Source organism: Hipposideros armiger, unplaced genomic scaffold (assembly GCF_001890085.2).
Source record: "Hipposideros armiger isolate ML-2016 unplaced genomic scaffold, ASM189008v1 scaffold_59, whole genome shotgun sequence".
In the NCBI taxonomy this organism is placed as follows: Eukaryota; Metazoa; Chordata; class Mammalia; order Chiroptera; family Hipposideridae; genus Hipposideros; species Hipposideros armiger.
Window position 1 is genome coordinate 2,782,657 of NW_017731409.1, and position 24,696 is coordinate 2,807,352.

The window sequence follows — 24,696 nt, forward strand, 5'->3', positions numbered from 1 at the left end:
TTTGTTGTTTTTATGTTTCCTACTTAACACTCTCTTTTTCTAACTCTACGAGGTCTGATAATTAAGTTCGTAATGATGTTGCAACGATGTTGCTAACCTTTTTTGATATCAGATGGATTATTCATTATGAATTTGTACTAAATGGACAGTGAACTAAGTTTACTATTTGGAAGTGCTGAAAAGGCTGCGTGAAAAAGCTAGACAACCTGAACTTTTTGCTAACAATTCATGGCTCTTGCATCACAACAACGCATGAGTCATGAACTTAATTGTCCAACCCTGTATAAATCCTATTCATCCTTCATGTTGTAGCTAAAATTGCACCTTTATAAAACTCTGACCACTCCAGTCGATATGATACTTCTCTTCTGACATATTTATATTTATACTTATATTTATTACCTTGTCTTCATCATGATAGCAGAGAATTGTGGACTGAAACTTAGGTTCTATTTCCACCTCTGCCAGTAACTTGTATAATGCTAGGCAAGTTTACTTAACATCTCTGGGCTTCAGAATTTGTCTTTTTAAAGGAAAACACTAGAAAACCCAAAGTATTGTGTTCCACACAATGTGAGAAAATACGTGTCAGGGAATGTATTTTAAAGTACACATAATATTATTTAAAATGAATGCTGTTAAAATACAGTTGTTGGGCCGGCCGAGTGGCGCGATGGTTAAGAACTCGCTTGGGATGCCAGAGGGCCCCGGTTCGGATCCCACATATGAGGGCCAGTGACACTGCCCTCCACAGCTAAGATGCTGAACAACAGCTCAACCTGGAGCTGGGCTGCCATGAGTCGCCGGCGACGGCGTAGGCTGCAGTCCCTGTGGCAGTGGGTTGCCATGGGCTACCGTATGTAGCCAGCAGCCAGCGTGAGCGGCCAGCAGCCGCCGTGAGCGGCCGTCCAGAAGCCGGCGACTGATGTGCCTCGCCAGAGAAGAGCGCAATGATGGTGCCAACTTGGGCCAGTGAAGCAACATCCTCCACAACTAGATTGAAGAACAAAACGACAGCAACTAGTCTGTTCCCCTTCCCCCAATTCCCCCAGCAATGTTCCCATCCCCCCAATTCCCCAATAAAAATCTTAAAAAAAAAATACAGTTGTTAACTCTCAGGTATTTGAAACATCTCTCCCATAATCTTCACTGTACCCTCTTTTTAAATAAAATGTACAATAAGCAAAGGCAAAATTCAATCCAAATATGTTCCAGAGTTTTACTCTTCAATTTTAACACTGACTATTAAAATTATGGCTGGTGATAAGAATAAGAGCTGAGAAGTAGAATCATACAGAATTTAAAAACCAGACTCGGGCCTTTTTTTAAAATACAAGAATAGAGCTCTTACTCCCTGCTCTCATCTGTCATAGCTGAGTAAAGGGCTCTGTGCTCGCTGACATTCTTGAGCTATTTCTCTCTCTCCTTTAAACACGGGGTGTTTTCTCCCATGACCCTGCTTGTTTCCCTGGAGAGCTTAGCATAGAGGCTTCTGTATAACAACATCTGCTTTCTTTAGTAAACGGCTACACAGGAAAGAGAAGAATGAAGAGGGAGGCAACCTTCACAGGCCTGCAGATTAAATGTGCCTTGTTTCTTTTGCTGAACTCCCAGCACAGATTTCCATTAGGACACTTATAAATTCTTTCCTCCCACATTCCACCTCTGCATTCCCAACCTTTACTCTGGGCCTCTTTAATAGAGCACTCTAAGACTGAGAAAGTCTAGATTTGCATCAATTGTGTTTTAAAAAACAGGTCTCAGTTTCATGTAAGGTATTTCAATCTGAGAAAAAGATAGACACTGGAGATTTGTATATTCTCAGAATTGCCTCTATCTTGCTTATGTTTTGTTGTTCTTTATATGCTGTTTTCAAGATATATTTGGAGTTACACGTAATATTGATATTATTAGAAAATGTCTACCACAGATCAACAGTGTGGGCCCGAGACAATTAAATATTAGCATATCAACATTAGAGCATTTCAATGGTGTTTGACATTTATAGTAAGGTAATGGCAGCATGTATAGCAGTATATCGAGTAACCTTTTTTTTTAATATACAAAAGTACAACAATAAGAGGAGAAAATGAAAAAGAATTATACTTCAGAACAGCTTGCGGTTAAAATGACAAAGAAAAAAAAAAAGCTCTTTTTACCTTATAATATTGATGCACTTGGAGGCTGAGCTAGACAGTGGTGGGTGGGAAACAAATCCTGAACAATCTAGCAAGTTTGTTTTCTAGAGTTTCAGGCCTGCTCTGTGTTTTTGGTACTCTTGGATTTATCCTATCTCTTCTCAGAAGTTAACTTTTGTCTTCTTTAAAGGTGTATCTGCATCAGGATAGTTTTTAGGTGCTTGAAGTTTATATGAAAGGACAGGCTACTGGTCAGGTCCGAATTCAAATACAATCCCCCACCCCTTTTTTTCCAGTGGGTTCTTTCTACTCCCTTACCTGGGCTAGGAAGCCTAAATTGGGGTAACACTAGGTAATTTGTGACACTGGCTTCACTGGCATGGTTCTATGTTGGCTCGTTACTTAGCTTTGGACTTCTCAAGAACTAAACATTCAGGCCAATACACATGGTGAAGGATTTAAAAAGAATGACGTTTGAAAATATGTCTAACAGCTTCTACTTTGATGTACTCAAAGAAAGAAAAACAGTCAGGAGGAAAGAAGAGAACTTCAAAAGGTGAGAAAAACGACTACCTTTCAGGTTACTGGCAAAATCCTGTGTCCAAGCTTTGGACTGTGTTGTGTCCAGTTTGAGCCTCAGCTGGGGATTATAGGTGTGAGAGCATATCTTGCGAATGGTAGGGCAGAACCTGTCCTGGGAAAGCACTCATCTTAAGGGAAGAAGAGTCACAGTATAATGAGCTTTACCCAGTGACAACTGAGAGAGAAGGGAGGTTATGGGTGACAGATACATCATGTTATCTGCCACTCAGATGTGTCTCCTAGCTTTGTCTCCACCAGGCTGATGTTTCAGTATCACTAAAAACTAAAAACAGGCATACCTCTGGTGAACTGGAAATAGTCCTGGTGAAAGATGGCTGAGCAGTGGTGTTGCATGGTAGTGGGATGCTCAGAAAGAGCAGACTTGCTTTTTTTTTTAATTAAATTATTTTTTATTATGAAATACACATTTTTTAGAATTAGTTTCAGCTGTACAACACAGTGCAATAGTTATACTTTTTACCCCTTGAAGTGAAAAACCCCCTACCCCAATCCGCTGCCCCATTTCCCCCCAGTATCATACATATCTATTACAAATCCATTGACTCCACTCCCACACTATACTCCATGTCCCATGACTATATATATATATATATACATATATATATATTTACATATATATATATTTAATTATAGTTGACATACAGTATTATACAACATCAGCTTCAGGTGTACAGTGCAGTGATCAAGCCTCTTGCTTTTGATCACATGTGAGACACAGCTGGAGATTCACAGACATACTTGGGGAATTTAGCAGCAAGTTGAATTAGTTTAGTAAATATGCGCTTAGAAATGGGCAATTATAGTCAATGCACTTCCCTTTGAACTTACAAGTGGGTGAAGCCTGGAGAAACAGGTTACAAGGATACAAAAATAAATATAGAAGTCCTGGAAAACACTTGTACTTAAACTTCAAGAATTATTTGGTGCTGATTGTGCTGATGTGACATTTCTCTCTTACTCTTCTTACCCATGCCTTTTCTGTCTGTCTTGAAACAAGTAAAAGTGTGAATAGGAATAGAACACCATCACCATTAGTTCCAGTAGGATAAACCCAACACTATCAAAAAGATCCTTGTAAACGTAACATACCCATAGGAGAGAAAAATATTTCTCCTGTTGCAATAGGCATTCTAGGAAAAATGTCTGTCCCTAAAGGACATAGATATCTCCAAAATTCTTTGGCTTTTGAAGAATAAAACAAGTGAAAATTATGGTATTTAGTATGTCTACTTAGCAACAATCCTACCTAGTTAGTACTCCAAAAATTTGTATTTGTACAATAACAACTTCAAAATAAAATCCAATACTTACTTGTCTCCCACAATTCCCAAGTTGATTGTGGGGTAACCATGTTCCTGAATTGTGGCTAAGAGGGTTGAACGATTGCTGTCTCGAATCTTGCCTGGTAAAAGGTCATCTTCAGGATTTAGCAGCTACAAAGCCAAAACAAAAAAACAAAAAAAAAAAACACCACAAATTATTCTCTTAGAATAATGTTGCCTATTGTAATGGAAAAAAAAATAGATCTAGTAAACAGAGTTTAGCATATCTAGCACCTACAACAGTATTTGGCATGTAGAAGATATATATATGCTCAAAGGATCTTTGAATAAATATTGGAAGTATAAGAGGGTGAGGAAATGGTCCTCTCAAAATTAAAATGCTGACTCAACAGCAGGCTAAATATCACACCAGCTTTGACTACAATTTGACAACAGTGCTGGAGATGCTGGCTTTCCTGGGGGTTGTTTACTGGGGCAAACTAAACAAAACAACTTTGATTTCAACTCCTAATATTATTTTCCAATTTGTCTTTCATTGAGAACATCTGAGGTAGAGGCTACGTTACATAATATTCTCAAGTCTGAAGAGAATGATCATTTTCTTTGAAGCTTTTGATCTCTTTTCTGAAGTGGAATCAACAGTACCTAAGAAGTTAAACTTATTTGAAGGAGGAGACAGGCATCTTGTCTCTTTATTAGCAAACTTAAACAAATAGTACTTAACTACACATGCCCACAATTCCATGACTCTGAATTGAATCTCCCTTTAGAGATTTTATATCTACTATTTTATGTCTATGAAGAAAATTATAAGAAGCTTATAATTCTATGTTAGGATGTTTCAGTGAGGCAGTGTGGTATAGCAGGAAGAGCTTGGGATTCAGAAACGGTTCAAAGTCAAGTTGCCCAAGCACGCCATACCTTAATTTTCTCATTTATAATATACAATAATAAGTACCTTGACATGTAGTTGTTAGGATTGATTGAGATAATGAATACTCAGTTAATATAAATGTACAATAAATGACAGTCTCTGTTTCCTTTATGCTATGTGATATTGAAAGACCACCTGTTTTCCCACTAATTGTACTCAAATTGTTATCCTAGATGCTAGTACAGATGCAATTAGTTTATAATGTGAACACAGATTTAGATTTATTTACTTAAGAGAAGGGGGTCCTTAAAACACACACACACACACACACACACACACACAGAGCATACAACTTTATATATTAATTTACGATGTACTTTGATTTCAGAAATACTATAAAATAAAAAAAGTACATCTCTGAAGTGAGAAAATCTGGAATATTATCTTAGGAGGTTGAAGGCAAGCCTGCACATTTTTGATGCTTACACTGTTAATATGGCCAATACCCAGGGCTTCACATGTCAGTTCTCCCAAACAATAAGCTCTAGCTTCTTCAGTTTTCCTTCTGACCCATTAGCGATACCATGTGGACAGACCCTGGGCTTTATGTTGGAAAAGTAGTAACTTTGCAACCAACTGTCTATCTATCCCCTTACAATAGCTGGAGAAAAACCGACTGTCTTATTCAGTGTCATCTGGGAGTCTTCCCTTCAGTTACTGTGCTAATTTAACTTAATCAGATGCCACGTGACACTGCAACCCACTTTCATCCTTAGTCACTGGCAGAGCTTTGAAAATTGCTATTGCAGTGCTAATATAGATTAATTTTCTGATCTTAATTAACACATGGTTATTGAAGTCATTATAATTTTATAAAGGTCAAGGCTTACAGCTCTTTAACTCCCTTAATTAGACAACTTGTTTCAGAAAGAAAACTGTGTGGTTATATAATTTTTTTTGTTTCCCCCACACAAAAGGGTACCCACCACCAACTAAGTAAGGCTCCTCTATTATTATGGTGTTTTCTTTGCCATTCATGCTCCTACTTGCTATTTTGTTGTAAGTTCCAGAAATTACAGAATTAGAGATCATTGGAGAATGAGTTATTTGTCTGTAAAATTGGCATAGTAAAATAATAGCTATTTAAATGAGAGTATGGGATTTATAGTGCATTTTAAGTATTTTCAAAAAAAGCATACAGAGGGCCAGCTGAGTGGCTCAGTTGGTTAAGAGTTCAAGCTATGAGCAACAGCGGTTCAATGCCTGGCTCGAGCTGAGCTACCGCTGAGCTGCCAACAGGTGGCAGGATGGCTCAGCTAAAAAAATAAAGTATACAGAATTGAAGGATGACTATGAGGCTGAATATACTAGAATAAATCACAATATTTCCATTTAAAACTGATGTTATCTTCTGGTATATGATACTTCTGGTCATCTCTAGAATGATGTCTGAAACATTACAGCTAAAACACAAAAGGCAAAAAATAACACAAAGTAAAACAAAACATAACCCATTATCTCTATACCTTGTTACTTTCTTATCTACCACACATTAAATTTCAATTTCCTGTTTCTGTTACTGTCAATAATACCACTGTCTTCCCAGCTGTCAAACATTTAACCTTTGCTTCCTTTATTTTCCTTTGCAGTCCACCATCTTCCCAAAGATTTCAATCATTAAGAACATACTAATCCATCGTCTCCTTGACCCAGTGTTTTCATTCACTCTCTTACCAATGGCCCCCAACCCCAATTTCAGGCATTCAATATGTCTGAATTTCTGTGAAAGCCAAATCATTGGCAAGCTTGCCTACAAACTATTTCTTTCTGATAAATAACACAGAAACACCAACTTACAAAACTGTACTATTACTTGCATAATAGATAAACTGTACCAACCATGACATATAATTCAAACTATCTTAAGTTAAATTGTTTTAACACAAGCTTGGTTCAGACCTATATGCTCCAAGATAAGACCATGGACAAATTGAGACCATGGTAACTCCACCTGGACTCATGTGCTCCCAAGATAAGACTATTTCAGCAATTCATCTGTTTTACAGAATCTGAACAGTCTCTTCCCAGATCTTACTTACTAGCTAAGTAAGTTAGTAAGTAACTTACTAACTTAAGGTTTTAAAACCACCTCACCATCAACTCCAGTCCTCAAAATCCTATAAGTATCCTGTAACTTCCCCCCTTTGAGACACTACTGAGACTCTGTCAAGGTCATGCTCTCCCTTGCTCTGAAACTTGCATATATCCAGCTCTGTATGATCAATAGGTTTCCCTGGTTGTCCTTGTAGTAGGATTTTGATAGTCACGGAGGTCCCGCCAAGACTCAGGCAAGACCACGTGCCACCAGGATTTTCACACCGGTTATACTGCACTTCACTGAGGTCTCCTGAGCCTCTTTTCTCGGGGGATTTTGTCTATGATACTAAGTCCAGCACTTATGTCAAGTTCTGATCCTAAAGCTAGCTGCTTTATTTTGTTTGGTGTAAGGTTCCCAGGGCTTTTTGGTTGTCTGATTGAATTTGTACTAAATTTTGTTTTCCTTGGTGAAAGTGTGCTAAAGCATTGATTGATACTAGCCATCTTGTTTGTCAATTGGTTACATCGTTGTATATCTATAAGAATTTTTCTTAGTTTGTTCATGTTTGAGAAATTGGGTTGGGGAGAGATGTTCTGCCTACCCTTTCTGGCCGGCTGATTTTTAGTTAGCTGTTAGGGGTTCAACCTTAGTGTTAAGGCTTTTAGACAGAATACATAAGCAATATTTTCCCTTTTGACTGACCATTAGCTAATGGTTCATGGATTCATTTAATAACAAACTTGTGCTACCTCTTGGCATAACTCTGGCTTCTGTTTTATCTTTCTTGCATTTATATTTTTAAAAAGCGTAGTTTTATCAAGGACAATTTGGAATCGCAGTGGTCATTTTGGAGTATTTTGGATGTAACCCAATTATTCACTTGAAAGAACTTTTAGAAAGAGGAATATAATTCTGAATACTCAATGATTAGCATTTTTATTGTTACGCAAAGCTTCAAAATGAAATTTAAATAAAAATATAAAAAATGTAAAATTTCTTTTGTTAAACCCTCATGAGGAGGCTCTCTGTCTTGTTCTCTAAAAGAGAAATCACTTAGTTTATTTTAGGAGACCTCTCACTTTATTTCTGTTCCTCAGAGATTTAATCGTATGGTCCTGATGGAATTGTCAGAGTGCCTAAGACTGGTTGTAATGACTCACTTTCTCTCTCTTTTATGTATTGAGATGGGTTTGTCTGCATTTAAGACTGTTTCCCTCTTTGCAAAGGGAAGAAAGTGGTCAGTAACTCTTTCTACATCCATTACAAACAGCTCCCTTATATAGCCTTTCTTTTTTTCTCCCTCTTCTGGAAAACTTACTTTATTAATCCATCAAAAATCAATTCTGGTCATTATGGATACATGTTAGAAATACCGTGATAGTCCAGACAAACAGATCTAACACAAAAAGAGGGGAGAAAAGTCAGATTATAAGCTCTAATGGAACATGTTCCTATTCTTTTTGTTTTGTTTTGTTTTCAACTTGACATTTAATTCCAGATACTCTTTTTTTTTTAAATTTTATTGGGGAAAAGTGTGTTTTTAAGGACCCATCAGCTCCAAGTCAAGTAGTTGTTTCAATCTAGTTGTGGAGGGCACAGCTCTGTGGCCCATTTGGGGATCGAACCGGCAACCTTGGTGTTATGAGCCTGTGCTCTAACCACCTGAGCTAACCGGCTGCCCCATGTTCCTATTCTTAATGGTTTTTAATTAAACTCTGGAAAAAAGTTTTAATTGAGAGCTAAAATAATTGTTTTGGTCACTGGGTTATAAGAAAAAAGGTATATTCAGAGCTTTGAAACATAATTTAAGTAGTCTTTAAGGATTTGGTTCATAAATACAAAGATTTACAAATTGTATTAAAAAAAAGTCCACATTCTATTTTCACTATGATTACTCTTTGTACAAATTAGACTGATTTAATAATTTTGGTTTAAAAACTGTCCAGTGTTTTCTTCCTGACTTTGCCGCCATGTAAGCAAATTATTCTAGAACAATATTGTAGTTATGCAAGTCTTGGGTTTATTCTCTCATTAAATAAATCAAATTCACACAAACAGAAAGTAGAATAGTGGTTGCCAGGGGTTGAAAGGAGCCCCAGGAAAATGGGGAGTTGTTATTTAATGAGTATAGAATTTCAGTTTTACAAGATGAAAATAGTTCTGGAGATTGGTTGCACAACAATGTGAATGCATTTAATATTGCTGAACTGTACACCTAAAAATGGTTAAGATGGTAAATTTTATGTTATGCGTATTTTACCACAATTAAGAATAAAAAAACTTTTTAGAATGTCACTGATGACCTTGGCAAAACAGTTTCAGGGAACACTGACGCCTTGATAAAAAGAGGCAAGTCAGGAAGAAAGTATTCCACTCTTGGTAGGAAGGGGAAGATGGTGAGTGAGATTATGATGGAACACTGGGTAGAAATACCAAAGTAGAAAATGAAGGTTTGAACTTATAAACGAGGTCAGGATTGGGGCTATAGATACGGGAAATTACCTGCATATATTTGACATGAGAGAAAAACTCCAAGGGAGAATTTAGAGAGAGTGGAGGACACAGCAGAGAACAGAATCTTGGGGGAATACTCCATTTAGGGAATGGGATAAAGATAAAGAAAATAGAAGGAAAAAAGTAAGCAACAGGGCATCAAGAGAGAACAAACTCACAGAATACAAGGAAAGAGAGTTTCCAGGTGGTGGAGAGGAAAGTCATTGATGTTAAATGGTATAGACAAGTTAAGGAGGATGAATATCAGAGCAGAATTTGGAGATTAGAAGGTTATTAGTGTTCTCAGGTAAGTAGTTTCTGCACTAATGGGGCACTAATCATATCTAGGAATTTTAACAGAAAGTGGATAGTGAGGAAGGAAAGGCAGTGGGTACAGACCTCTGTTTCGACAAATCTAGTAGTGAATAGGAAGGGAATAGTGCATTAGCTCAAGGAAGCAGCAGAGTGTTTGAGTATAGGTTTTCTTATGATAGTTCATAATCTTTCTTTGTATATTTGGATGTGGAAGGGAGATGAGCCAGTAGAGAGGGAACAATTAAAGACATAGAAGATGCAGGAAATAATTTAGAAACCAAAGTTCTGAAGAAGGTGAGAAAGAATGGGCTAAAAGGTAGGCCTGGGCCGGCCGAGTGGCTCAGCTGGTTAAGAGCTCACTTGGGAGCGCCAGTTCTGAGCAGCAGGGCCCTGATTCGGATCCCACATTGAGGGCCAGTGACACTGCTCTCTATAGCTAAGATGCTGAACAACAGCTCAACCTGGAGCTGGGCTGCTGTGAGTCGCCGGCGATGGCGTAGGCTGCAGCAGGGCTGCAGTGGGCTGCCGTGAGCTACATAAGTGGCTGGCAGCCAATGTGAGCGGCCAGCAGCCCGAGTGAGCTGCTGGGAGCTGCTGTGAGTGGCCGACCAATGACCGGTGACCAATTGCTCCATCTGGGAAGTGCACAATGATCATACCAACATAGGCCAGTGAAGTGATGTCCTCCACAACTGGACTGAAAAACAACAACAACAACAAAAAACCAAACCAGCAATTTGTCTGTCTGTTCCCCTCCCCGCTGCAATTCTCCAATAAAATCTTTAAAAAAAAAAAAAAAGGTAGGCCTTTTCCTTTTAGATTGGAGGAAAGGAAGATAGTTAAAGGAATGGGGAAAATTTTGAGGTAAAGACAAGGAAGATGAGGGAGCCCTCATCTAGTTCAGTTTGACAAATATTTTTTAGCTTCATTTTTTCCATAAAGGTGGTGAAATCATCTTCCAAGAGTAAGAAAGCAGGGCGGCTACTGAGGTTTAAAAATGGTGTAGAATGTATGAATGAACTATCCACTGCCGGAATGTACTAGAAAATCAACAAGACAGTTACAACAGAATTCCTGAGCAACTTTAAGTGCCAGGGTGACATTAAATGGCATAAATTTGTAGTGGGCCAGGTTCTGTGATTTTTCTCAGTAATGTTTTTCTGTGTGGGAGCAAAAAATGGAGGTGTAGGGTGGAGTCATTCAGTTTTAATATTAGCATAGTAAGTAAAGGAACAGATTAAATAAGTGAAGCTATCTGAAGTGTTAGTGAGGGCAACTTTAAAATGGTCAGCCATGGTCTTTAATCTGGACAAGAAGTATAATATGGCTAGAAGAAAATAATGGACTATCAACCTGACAGATTTCAGAGACTGCCATTGAAAAACTGAAGAAATGGAAGCTCTAGTGGGAAGCATTGTGGCATAGTGGGAAAAAGTCATTACAGCCTAAACACTTAGATATGAAACCAGGCTACATCACTTACACAGAATATATGTCAGGCAATTTGCTTTGTTTCTGAGTGCCAATTTTCTCTTACATAAAATGAAGCATAATTATACTAACCTCAGAGTGTTGTCTTAACCACAAAGCACACAGCACTACTGGGCATAGTAGGCACTCAACTTCCCAGTCCTTCTCTTATTAGTGGGGACAAAGATTTTAAAGATTCTAGTTTTATAACAGCAGCTTCTTATGCAAGGCCCCAAAAATAATATATGAAGACTGTAGACAGACTTTATGTATCTAAAGTTCAAACTTGTTTGAACAGGCCTCTGCTACTGACAGTGGCCAAGACAGTTATAAAAAAAAAGAAATGGAACAGAACAAGCAAAGACACAGTGGAGATAAATACACTCAATTCTCTCTTTCTCTCTCTCTGAGAGAGGAAACATGAATGAATATGAGTTATGAAATATGGCTGAAGGTGACTGAAACAGTACTTTCAAAACTAGAAGACTCAGCATCTACTGAAGGAATAATTACTGCTAGTACTTTGGGTAACTAGACAGCAAGCACACAATCTTGACTTCCTAAAGATAATGGTAGCTGGCTGATTGATGTCCACTCTAAAGACCTGTGGGTCCCTATCTAAAGTTTCAAGGGGATCAGAATGCATTTAATGAATAAAGAGATGACACCATCAAGAATCAAAATTAGAAAATGCAACTGGGAAATATAAAGGTTGGTAAAAGGAGGAAGATACAACTGCCTCCTAAGTGTAAAACTTGCATTTCCTGTCTTCTATACTCACTTCCTAGCTGACTTTATCTAGCTTCATGATAACTTCCAAATGTGTACCTTTAGCTCTGTTCTTTCTCCTAAACTCCAGACTAATTTGTTCAATTATCTACTTAATATTTCTAACTAGGATTTCTAATAAGTATCTCAAATTGAACATGTCCAAAAGAGAATCCCCGATTTCTCTGCCTAATCTTTCTCACCTGGGTAAATGATCACACAATCCTTAGAATTCCTAAGGTCAAAAAGTTTGGAGTTCATCTTGATTCCTCACTTTCTCTTATATTTTACTTTGAATTCACCAACAAATCCTATTGGCTTTACCTTCAGAATATATCCTGGATCTGATTATTTATCATCGTCACTGCCACCACTCTGGTTCAAATCTCTCGCTGAAGCATTACAGATCCTTATAGCTAGTCTCCCTGCTTTGTTCCTTTTTCTTCCTTTCTGACATATCGTACAGGAGCCAGAGTAAACATTGTTATATTCCATGTTGTTTCCCTTCCTCCAAACGGGCCACTTAGAATGAAATGATCTTGTTTCTGTTACCTCTCCACATCATCTCCTTTTACTTTGCTTCCTTCCCTGTGCACTTAGCCACGCTGACCTCCTTGCTGCTCCTCAAACATGAGAAGCACTCACCCTGCCTCAGGGCTTTCCCGTTCGTTGTTCCTGCTGTTTGGAACATAGTTCCCTTCACATGACATATGCCCTCAATGCCTTCTGATTTCCACTCTAATTTCACCTCATCAGTGAGGCCTGGTTACCCTATATAAAACAACACTATCCATCAGATCCAGACAGGAAAACCAAAACTCCTCTAGGTGTTTCACATGGAGGGGTGTGGGAGAAGGGAGGATTAACACAGGGAATTGGTTACAAATGTGTTGGGGGGGTTGGAGAAACAAAAGGAGGAAAGTGTGTTACCAAAGATCGGGAACGGCAGGAAAGCACTAGCATCCCCATCCCCAGGGCTGCTGGGGGAAAGTGACGTTCCTGAGAGTTAAGGAGCTTATACTTCTGGTAATTTCCTTCTGCCTTCTAATACCATGTTAATGTTTGCCCATGGCAAAACCTAACTGGACTACAGCTGGAAAGACAGCCTGGAAAATAGAGTTTTCAGGCTTTTAGCCTTATTATTTAGGGGAGAGTATAAAAGGGCTGATGTGGGGTAAGTTTCAACAGATAACATCTGGCATATACCTCTTCTACTACCAGTCGTTATCATCTGACCCTTCTTTATTTTTCTTCATATGATTTACTACTGTTTGTTTATTGACTACCTCCTCAAGCCCCCCTCTCTCCCACACTGTTAAAATATAAATTCTGTAAGCAGCGAATTTGTCTGTCTTGCTTGCTGCTATATCCCCAGTAGTCAGAATAGTGCCTGGCATCAGTACGGTAGTATACTAAGGGGGAAGGGGTGGTAGGAGTGGTCTCCTCCAATGGAGAGGAGAATTTTACCACTGACATTGCTTAGAATTGCCAGTGCATGGTGATAATAAAAAGCAGAATGACCTGTAGTTGGTTTTATTATTGTTTTCTAATTTTTTACAGATAATGCATCTTCTTATGTTAGGGTAAAGGATTAACAAAACCCTTTCTCCATCTCTAAGGACAAATCTGACCTTGGGTTAACTTTCTAGCATTGTTCCCCTGCATATTTGATAAAGATGAAATGTCAGCTTGTTACTAGACAACATTTCTTGTGGTAAAAATGATCTCTGATTGGTAACTTGCATATGAACTGGAAGGAACTATAAATACATAGCAGAAAGTCATAGCTTTGGGCTTCCATGAATGTGGTAACACTTGTAACTGGACATTTTCCTTGTGGGGACCCTGGAAGCTGCCTAAGGCTGTTATTAAAAGTACTTATTTTTATGTACAACATGGGTCCTCTAAGTTGGTGGCTCTCATACTCTTCTATTATTGTTGTTCCCTTGCACCTGAATGTCACTTGAAGAACAAAGAAAATACCCTTGGATGGCTGTGTGGACTGTTGAAGAAGAAACCCTGATGCTGCCCTGCTTGATGCTGAGTTTTTTGTTCAATGCCTTTCTAAGTATACTGGTTCACAATATAGTGTATTTACATCTTGTAAGTCTGATGTTTAGATAAGAAAACCCCTGGTGGGCATTCCAGCATGTAATAGATAATAAATATTTATTGAACAAATGTACGACATTGGAAACATATACCTACAATTATGTACAATTACTGGATGGTATTAACTAAATTTTAACATCCATAGTTTCTTGAAATCAACAAACAAATAGTCTACATAGGCTATTCTGTATTAGTTGTAGTCTATAACAAACTGTACCTCCCCAATTTTGAAATAATTCCTTCATCCTGAACAAGCTCACGTGGTCACAAAATACAGGGCAGGTTTTAAATAATGCATACACAGACATGTTGTATGACATTCTTTGGGTTGCCTCAGGCCACTGTTCTGCTTACAATATACCACACTGGATTCAAGAAGTGGACATATGTGAAGTCATATAAATTAGGGGAAATCAGAACTAATACTTAAGGAGAACTGTGCTATGACCAACTAAATTATAGACTTGTCACATTAATAGACAGGTGTAATTTCTTTTGGTCTCTCTGAAAATAAATGCATGATTTTTTTCTATTGTTTTCTGGCTGTCTGAGGATCTCAAGCCTGCAGGAGAGATACTATGTTTTATTTATCTCTTTTATCCCCAGTTTCCAGTATAGTGCCATGCACAGAGGTATCCAATAAATATTTGTTGAACTAAACTATATGATAAAAAAAAATCATAATAACAGCTAACTTGGGATGGAAGTAGGGGAAGACTGTTGAACTATATCGAACCAGAGATTATAAAATTTAGAAGCATCATTCCCTTGGAAAACCATAGTAATACAGCAGGCCACAGAAAGTAGGTGAAAGGAGTCATACAGAACCTATCAAAGCTTCTCCAACGATTATCAAGTCTATGAGGGCCGGGAACTAGGACCACAAATTCTTCCTTAGATTCCATGATGTAAACACCACCTTATTCTCACTCCATCACTTTTCCCTACCACTAGTAAATAGCTTTAATGAAGAGTATAAAAAAAATAACTTTAAAAAAATACTACAAATGTACTCAGGGGATAATAGGATATTAGCCCAGCCCTACAAAGAATGCAAAAACTATACCTTAAACCAAGTTGCCTAGTAATTAGTTATTTAGCTTTCTATTTAGCATTCCCAAACTCCATGAACTCACTTAGCTGTATAAAACATACAAATAAATCACAAATAAGAATAGTTCATTACATCAACCAGCTTAAAATAAATTACTTTCTGATGCTAAACATCAAGTCAGATGGTCCTAGGGATATTAAAATCATCACTGTGTAAATAAGTTGAAAAGAATGTTTTGGGTCAATCAATAGTTTTAGGGAATGAGTAGCGTGCATATACGGGGAAGTAAGCAAATCTAGAATGTTTATTTATCTCTCCATTAGCAAAACAAAATATCCTATTCTTTTCTTTTGCTCTTTCCAAAGGAACTATAAGGGTAGTAGAGAGACCCTTGAAAAGGTTCATTTCCAAGACTCTAAGAAATTAAAAATTGGCTTATTTTCAGAACAAAGTTAGAGATTAAAACAGAAAAAAATATCCTGTTAATCTTTTTATAAAAAGTTCTAAAGGAATTAATTTGAAAAAAACCTCAATAGTTTCAGATTCTGCTCTTAGGTTTTGAATCTCCAGCAGATTCACTTTTGTTTTCTTTTTTCTTTCTTCTTTTTTTTTTTTTTTAAATTTTATTGGGGAATTGGGGAAGGGGAACAGCCAAGTTGTTGTCCCTCAATCATAGTTGTGGAAGGCACAGCTAGCTCAGCTGCAAGTCCAATTGCCTTCCGGCTGCCTGTCGGCAGCTCAGTGTAGCTCAGCTCAAGGTGCTGTGTTTAGTCTTAGTTGCGGGTGGGCGTAGCCACCATCCCAAGTGGGAGTTGAACCAGCAGCCTCGTTGTTAGTAGCATGTGCTCTCACCAGTTGAGCCATCCTGCCACCTGCTGGCAGCTCAGCGGTAGCTCATCTCGGGCGCAGCTAACTAGCCCACGTGGGAATCTAACTGGTGACCCAATTGCTCAGAGCTCGCATTCTTAACCAACTGAGCCACTCAGCCGGCCCCAGATTCACTTTTCAATATTCCCAGTTTCACCTTAGAGCCTCCAATTGAATTTTTCTATAATCTAAGCAAAATAGGGAATAGGAAGTTTTTCAAGAGTTCTCAGAAAAAAACTAACTTCCCCTTTCTATATCAGGGCTGAGGTGACATTTTGACACATTCTGAATGGCATACCATTGGAGATGCTATCTTTACAGAAAAAAAAAACTGATTATCAAACACTTCCCGGTGATTAAAGACCACATGGAAGTTTAGCAAGAAGGGCCAGCCATGGTGTCCCAATTCACTGACTTATTGATCACACAGAGGTGGCCTATCACACTTAGTAGCAGAGTGGGTAGAATTCATAGTCCTAATATAAAGTTGCCTAATAATTAGTTTGCATAGTTGAATATCTATAGCTGTCAATCAACATTCTTTGTTTACATGTAGTGAGTGCGTGGAAAGGTCATTAGTTGTAATATTTCATTCTAATAAACAGAAGGGAACATTTATTAATATGTAATTTCTAGTTCTTCCTTCTCATCTTCTGTGCTTGAACTATCCTGAGGCCAATTTATTATTTCCCTGTTATAGGAATGTGGTTAAGATCTATAATCTACTATGTTCTATTTACAACACAGAACAGATGTCAGGCACACTTCTAGCAGCAAGGCCCATTCCACACCCCATCCCCCCTCCCTTTTTTTTTTTTTACCTCATTCCCTGTTGACATGACTGCAACCACTGGAAACTTATTAACTTCAACCTCTGTGACACCTACAGTTGCCAGAAGACCAATCTCTGAGGGGCCCATGTGGGTTCCTTTGGCCAAAACGCATTCCCCTCTTTTAATGTCATGGCCGATGGGTCTGAAAGTCAAAGAGAACCATAAGTAGTATGAGTAAGAATAATATTTTCTCAACTCAGAGGGAAACTTTACTGTTAGAAAAGAGGGACAGACACTCAAGGAGAGAAAAAAGTCAACAGATGAGGCAGGAGCAGGATAATGAAATGAAGAGATTCTAAACTCTATGCTTTTTTAATTAAAAATATTAATCACACAACAGAAGACAGAAATAGTATTGGTATCTATTACTGCTAAACAGGAATATGTTACTTCATATTTGAGAATTATTTTAAAAATTGCTTTGTATCACATTACTGTCAAAAATACCAACTGCAAACTTTCTTTGATATAAGGCAAGAAATTACATGGTATTAAAGATATTAATAAAAAGTCTATAGCTTGTTAGCTTTGTGGTGAGGAGAGTAATGTTAATGAGGTTAGAGTAATGAAGATGATTTCTATTTGGATCACTTAGGTTGGTCCAGTTGTGTGGCAGAAATCCATTCACCTTGGTCTCCTACCACAGGGATGGGAGAAGTACAGCTTTGTTACAAGGAGATTTGAGCAAATTAGTATTAATGAAATCAGGATAAATATATTCCATTGTAAAAAAAATAAAGTATATGCACTACTTATGGTAGGACAGTGGTCTCATCTTTGCTTTTGACTATTTCATTTGCCTTTATCATCTTTGTGAAAAAGTAGGCAGGGCAGACATGGGATGTAGAGTTCAGAAAATTAATTTTCCTACTGTTAAAAGCCCTGAAAGTTAACGGTTCATTGACTGCATTGTGGATTTATAATAGCAATGCTCTCCTGAGTTTATGATCATGTAGAAGCAAAAGTTGGCCACACATTCTATGTGTTATGGACTTACCTGATATCTTGGCCTGGCCGAGCTTGCACCAGAATTCGTACTTCAAGTTCCTCAGTGCCCTGTAATAAGAGGAAGTCATGTAATTTCAAATAGAACAGAATCTAACAGAATTTCTGATAGATAGAATTTAGCTCCTCAGATGCTTTTATGATCAGATAGGCCTAGAATATATACAAATATAGAGAAACAGAAAACCATTTGCTAAACCCTTTGAACATGATGAATTTCTACCACAGGTTCCCCCAAAATTAGGTTTGTTGCTAAGGAATAAATATTTTCATGCTTTTAAAAAATATACCAATTAAGATATTGAATCTTACTTTGTAAGTAGCATTTTCAAGGGAAAATTTGGCTACCCTAATAGACACAGTGAACACGCAAGGAGGTAATCTGTCTCTTCTGTTCCCATGAATTATGGTTTCAATACTATGCCAAGGTTCCAAAATATCTGCAGATATTTCAGTGAAGGACTTATAGCTTGCTTGGTAGTAAATTTTTGTAAATTGATAGTGATCATCAATTTTACATTTATGGGCTGTGAATAATATTGTGACACTGGAACTGTGTCTTGTCATCTGGCAGAGTCTGTGGATGCAAGTGTTCTGGATTTCAATGCTCTGTTGGCTTCCCTGATGCCAATAAATCTGCTGGACAGTTTTAACAGCAAGCAATGTGATCTGTATGCCAAGAGTTGAATTTTATAAGCCTTACATGTGGGAAGATGATTAAAAAAATCCCCAGATCAAGAAAAATGGCCGTCTCTCAGCATGGCCAAATTTTACTATATACCAGGCTAGGAGAATATTATTTATTTTTAACTCCAGCTTTTAAAATACAACATATCTTAACCTTAACAAGTAAGATAGCTAGTCATCAAAGCCTCAGTTGAAACTATTGTTTTATTAGTGGCTGACCCTCTGGTTTCAATAACTGGCACTAGTTTTAGTGACATGAAGGCCTGCTTAGACCAAAAAAGATTAGGGTCCTATATTTTAGGCAACAGAGGGGAAACTAACATCAACTAAATATTTCTAGGCTGTTATTCGGTGGCAAGAATTTTCCTGAATTATAGAAACCAGAGATGAGTGTCATTTGGCTCAAATGGTTGGCTTAGTGTAATATTCAAGAACTTGCCCAAGTGTTCTTTGTTAAATCCCCCACTGAAATTCCTCCATTTTATCAGAAGCGAGTCTCAATGAGCAAATTTCTCAGCTAGAAGGTAAGTTAACAATTAATATCTCTGTTCTTCTACCTTGAGATAATTTCTTTCCTTGTTTGCATGTGGAATTTCTTGGATCAAATGTGGCTCAAATTCTGCTATCACCACAAAAAGTCTCCTATAACAAAATATTTTCAAGGCTAAGGCAATTCCTTATTTCGTGGAGACCCATACACTACAGTATAAGATCCTAACATAACCACCACCACCAACAACAACAAACTGGGTGAATCTCATAAACATTGCAGAAAATGGGCATGACTTAAAATATTGCCACAGGACTGCAGCGGTAAGACCTGGTGATGACGTACATCATCAGATTCCCTGATAAGTTCGGTATCTTCTACTTGTACTACTGCATCAGCACCGCAGGGGATTGGAGCACCTGTTGTAACCCGCATGACTTGTCCAGGCATTACTGTCTGAGTCGGCTGGAAATACAAACATACAAGAAAGAGTTGATTTACTTTACTGATGCAAAGGAAAAGTTTGCAGGAAATGTAACACTTTTAGAAACAAACCATAAAAGGAAAGTCTTACAGTTTTATTCATTTTGGGCCAATGTAATGAAAGTTACCCACAAATAGATACATTTACACCAAGAAGTTTTAACTTGATTTAACATTACCCTACCTCAAATTAGTTGGGTTCAATGTACCATATTCTGTAAATGTACTTTAAGTTTTATTGTGGTTGTGTCTGTAATTTTCTCTCCTTCTGTGTTAAATCAACTCTTAAGTGTTTTTGTGTGGTATTAAACAAAAAAATTGGGCTCTTTTCCAAGAATAGTAATTCTAATGGTAGATTACTACCAGCTCACTTTTATTAAACCAATGTAAAAGATGTTATTGGATATATAAAGACATTTATAGATCCACTTAGAATAGACATATAAACTACAATTTTATTGAATCAACTGAAAAATTCTAGCACTATCTGAAGTACTTCCTTTAGATTAAGACTAGTTACAGTTCTTTTTTATTTTTATTGATATACATTATATGCTTTATATAAAGTAAAAACAGTTAAAATCTTGATTGTTTTCTTTAATAGAGGTATTGAGTTAGATTTTTTTTAGCTTTGTCCAAAGACAGCTTGTTTAACTCCATAATATTTTCTTTGAAGGTCTCTAGTGCTAAGCAATAGGATGAAACTTAAGCTATTTACGGTCAAGTATTTTGGTATACCAAGAAACCATTTTGTAAATCACTGTCGCAATGGTACCCCAATACTCAAGTGTATGTACTTTCAATGAGTGAGCAATTTGGCTCTTATAAGATCTCTGAAATTGCTGCAAAGTCTGTATGATACATAAGTAGTAGCTAAAGTACATCAGAGGATATTTGGGGGAAAACCCATTTTCTTATATAGTTTTGATCTTTTTTCCCATTAAGCTTTTATAAGAGCTTGCAAGAAGTTGGTAATGTTTAAGTTTCACAACTCTTGTGTTCCTAGCTCTCTAGTACAAGTGGAGGTCTTAGCTAGTAAATAAAGTTTAAGAGGTCCACAAGGCCCTTAACAATCTACACCTAACCCTATGCATACTAGGCTGTGATCACATAAACTATTTGAACTTCCCTAAGCATTCCATGCAAATTTTAAAACACCACTGGGTCTTGCCTTATATTGTGCTCTCTCCTGGCATGTCCCTTTAGTAAAACTCTCTTAGGCCCAGCTGCAAAGCCATCTCCCTAATTCTCCTAGGATGAGATGCTCAACCTCTCTTTTGTGCTCCATACAACGACTGACAGCATTAGTTTAACACTCAATATATTGTATTATATTTAGTTGTTTATACTCTGTCTCCTCCACTATATGTAAACTCCTTAAGTGTAGTAGTTATGTTTTAATCTACTTTATATCTCTAGAACTTAGCACAGTGCCTGGTACACACAGTAGGTATGTTTTATAAATGTTGGAGATCAGAGAAGTACTCAGTTGAAGATCAGAGAAGTACTCCTTGAGTAACTGATATTTTGTGGCTTTGTTATAAAAATGGATGCTTTAGATGTCCACAGAAGTCAAATGAATTATGAGGTCACAATGCAAGTCATTTATAAAAAAGAGACCCAGGCATTGCTGTTGTTTGTCAGGAAAACAATCATATCAGCCTGTGTACAGCATGGACAAGGATCTAATCATTATAATCCCAGACTCAGCTTTAGAGATCTGTACACAGTTTTTCTCAATGCTTGGATGTAGAGATGTGGGAGCTTGGGTCACCACCATTGGCACCATTCTTCTCCTATATATATTTTCAACCCTCTCTATTTTCAGTACATATCAGGGTACATGCTAAGACAAGGAAGAAAAGGCATGGACATAGCTTTCGCCCAATCTGACACTATCTATCTATCTATCTATCTATCTATCTATCTATCTATCTATCTATCTATAATCTATTTCATTTATTTTTATATAATGCTTATGAGTGTTTGGTAGTAAGTAGCAAAGGAGAGAAGTGCTTTTATCTCCCTCTGGTTCTATATTATAAGGTAGGAGCTCTTTAATCAACTTTCACAATTTACTGGATTAACATAGATTGTCTATTTCCTACTAAACGTCATGATGCCCACAGCACATTTCAAGTTTGAAGCTGTTAGACTCTTCTCTTGAATACCTGTAAGTTGCTGCTCTTTAAGATTCAATTGAGTTTGTTCTCAAACTTGTTTGTGCCAATTTGTAGTAAGAGTTGCTATGCAATTATATAATTTAAATAAATATTACATAAACCAATGATACATGACTGTGAAAAGTTACTTTTTTTCTTTAAAATTAAGTTAAACCTTTGGAAAAATTTGATTAAAAAGTATTGCTAACAAGAATTATTGACAAATTAGGTGTGGATGAAGCAACTATAAAAAGTTGTAAAAATATGATAAAAGTCTAGAAGGATTCTATACTTAGATCCTTTGCAAATGTCCTTACATTCTTCTCCACTTTAAAGAAACTCAAACTGGAAATAACATAAAAGGCCTTTTGGGTGTGATTTATATAAGAAAGACCAGGTAGAAATTCAAATAGCAGATACTTATTACAAAAAAAAGCCTTGTCTCCCCATCAAATTAAATGACAAGTAAATGTTCATTTATTAAGTTAATTTTATATTTATTTTAAAAATATAAAGTAAGTTTGCACTTTAACTTATTTCTAATTAAATGTCCAATTACTGGTCTCAAAAGCATTAGAGAAGAGGACTTCTATTTTACTTCCATTATGGGCCATTTGTGCTTCATTTCTTAACAGAAATATAGGTATACCTGTTCCCTGGCTAGCTCCCTAATGAGAAAAATTAATCTAAATGATTAGCTAGAGAGATAAAATAATCTGCTTCTTTTAAATTTCTGTTTGTAACACAAGTTGGGGAAAAGTCTGAGAAGACCACTTAGAAACTGTAGTTCTATTCAGAACACTGATGTTTATATAGGAAGAAAGAATCATCTATCCAATCACAGGCCTGGAACATGCTTGTGGGGCAAGTCTGTGAGACAAACCAACACCACCACGCCATCTATTCATAGATGCAGATTCTTTCAGTTAAGAAGTAATTGGTTCTTTCTCATGGGAACTATCCTTTAATGCAGAGGTTCTCAACCTTCCTAATGCCGTGACCCTTTAATTCAGTTCCTCATGTTGTGGTGACCCCTAACCATAAAATTATTTTCGTTGCTACTTTATAACTGTAATTTTGTTATGTTATGAATCGTAATGTAAATATCTTTTTGTTTTCCGATGGTCTTAGGTGACCCCTGTGAAAGGGTCGTTTGACCCCCAAAGGGGTCGCGACCTACAGGTTGAGAACCACTGCTTTAATGTCTTTGATAACCTGTTTAATCCTTCTCTAAGATTTCCATTACAATGATGGTAGAAACTTAGAATTAGATCCTGAAAGTCCATGAAACTGAAATCTTTAGGGCCTTTCTGGCCTACGAATCTCACCTGTTCACCAGCTTGGGATTCCCCAATGATGAACCGATCTCCTGGGCCATCAGCAGCTGTGAAATGAATAAAACCAAGAACAAACATCAGGATGGACCTATAGCAAGGAATAAAAACCTAGTATTGGAATTCTAAAATTTGACTCAAATCACCAGGTAAGGCTTTAGGAAAGTGGAGTATTTTTCTGATCTCCTAGACTAGACAATGGCTTTGTTACTACTGGTTTGATCTTTGGTATCCAAAACTCACAAGTACCAAGAGAAGTGTTCCTAATTTGTGCCCTTTCTTGGTGTCACTTCAGGTAATCTTCCTGTTGCTTGATAATTTCTGTACATGTACTTTTTAAATAGAAGTTCTTTTAGCCTACCTTCTTAAATAAATACCACATTATCCATGGGTATGTATGCATGATGTGTGTGGATCACTATATATATCCATATTTCTCCATTTTCTATACAATTTTTAACTGTTTCATTCTATTTGCTTATTTAATACCCAGTTTGATCTTCATAATAACCCAGTGAAGTAGGAAGAACATTGATTCTTCACTTGACATTAGAAGGAAATGAGTTTCAGAACAAAGGAACTCAGGTAGAAAAGTTTAAGTACCTTGAACAAGTTCTGGTTAATGGTAGAGCTAGGACTAAAACCCAGTCCCTTAATTCACATTATAGTATATGTATGTGTATCATATATATATATATTTATATATATGTGATATACTTATATATTACATATATATGTATATTTAATAATGGGTCAAAATTCTATTTCTGAATCAGAATGTATAGGCAGTGTTACATCATATTTTCCATTGCCTATTTTTAAATTGGAAGAAACCCATTCACAACTGAGATGGAAAAAAATTCTTATCCATTTTTTTTCTACATACAATATAGTAACGACTGGATGGAAAAACTATTCCTGGAGATAAATGTATTCAAAAGGGTTTTCTTCACATATGACGTGGATTGCAGAAGAATGCTACTGCATTACTTCCATGTCATCTGCATTCAGCCAAGAGTTTGGGACACACACAGAAAATATAACACATTCTATATGAATATTTTAATTATATTTGCAATCGGGTTGATAAATAATAAAAGAACTCTTTTAAAAAGAACATATGGTTTTTATTGTTTCTTTGTGTGATTACAATGTAGTGTTTTTACTAAAGGCTTATACAACGCTGTTAATAAGGAGCCACCCTTTCCCCACAATGGTTCTGGTTAACCTGATGTGGAGAGGGGCAAAAATTAATTTTGAGTCTCTTCTATGTACAGGATGTTGTATCTTGTGCTTATGCTTCATAGACATTATCTCAGTTAATATACTCTTGGCTTTCTTGTATTTTTTTGAATCTTTTGTATTTTCAATGTTTGGTTACGAAAAAGAGAATCATTTTCCTGCAATGCTATTCTTATTATACTGTTTTCATAGGTTCATTTTTTTAATTTTTAAGTGAACAATTTAAAAAAACATAGAAGTCATTGCTTCAACAATTATCAACATTTTACCAATCTTGTTGCATCTTTTCCCCCACTTATTTTTGCAGTATTTTGAAGACAATCATGATTTTCTCACTGTAGAAAATTAAAAAGTCAATTATCTTTCAGAGCTCTGCACTAAGTGC

At 36.9% G+C, this 24,696-nt stretch overlaps 1 protein-coding gene across 1 annotated transcript in view; it reads right to left on the reverse strand.

Annotated features, from left to right (window-relative positions):
* GPHN (gephyrin) overlaps window positions 1-24,696 on the reverse strand; it is a 435,631-nt gene that overhangs the window by 45,904 nt on the left and 365,031 nt on the right. The window contains exons 13-17 of the mRNA XM_019641276.1: window positions 23,064-23,119; window positions 19,436-19,555; window positions 17,906-17,964; window positions 16,897-17,050; window positions 4,053-4,174 (exon numbers count right to left, since the gene is read on the reverse strand). Of these exons, the coding sequence (XP_019496821.1) occupies window positions 4,053-4,174; window positions 16,897-17,050; window positions 17,906-17,964; window positions 19,436-19,555; window positions 23,064-23,119 (511 nt within the window). The remainder of the gene's footprint in view (window positions 1-4,052; window positions 4,175-16,896; window positions 17,051-17,905; window positions 17,965-19,435; window positions 19,556-23,063; window positions 23,120-24,696) is intronic.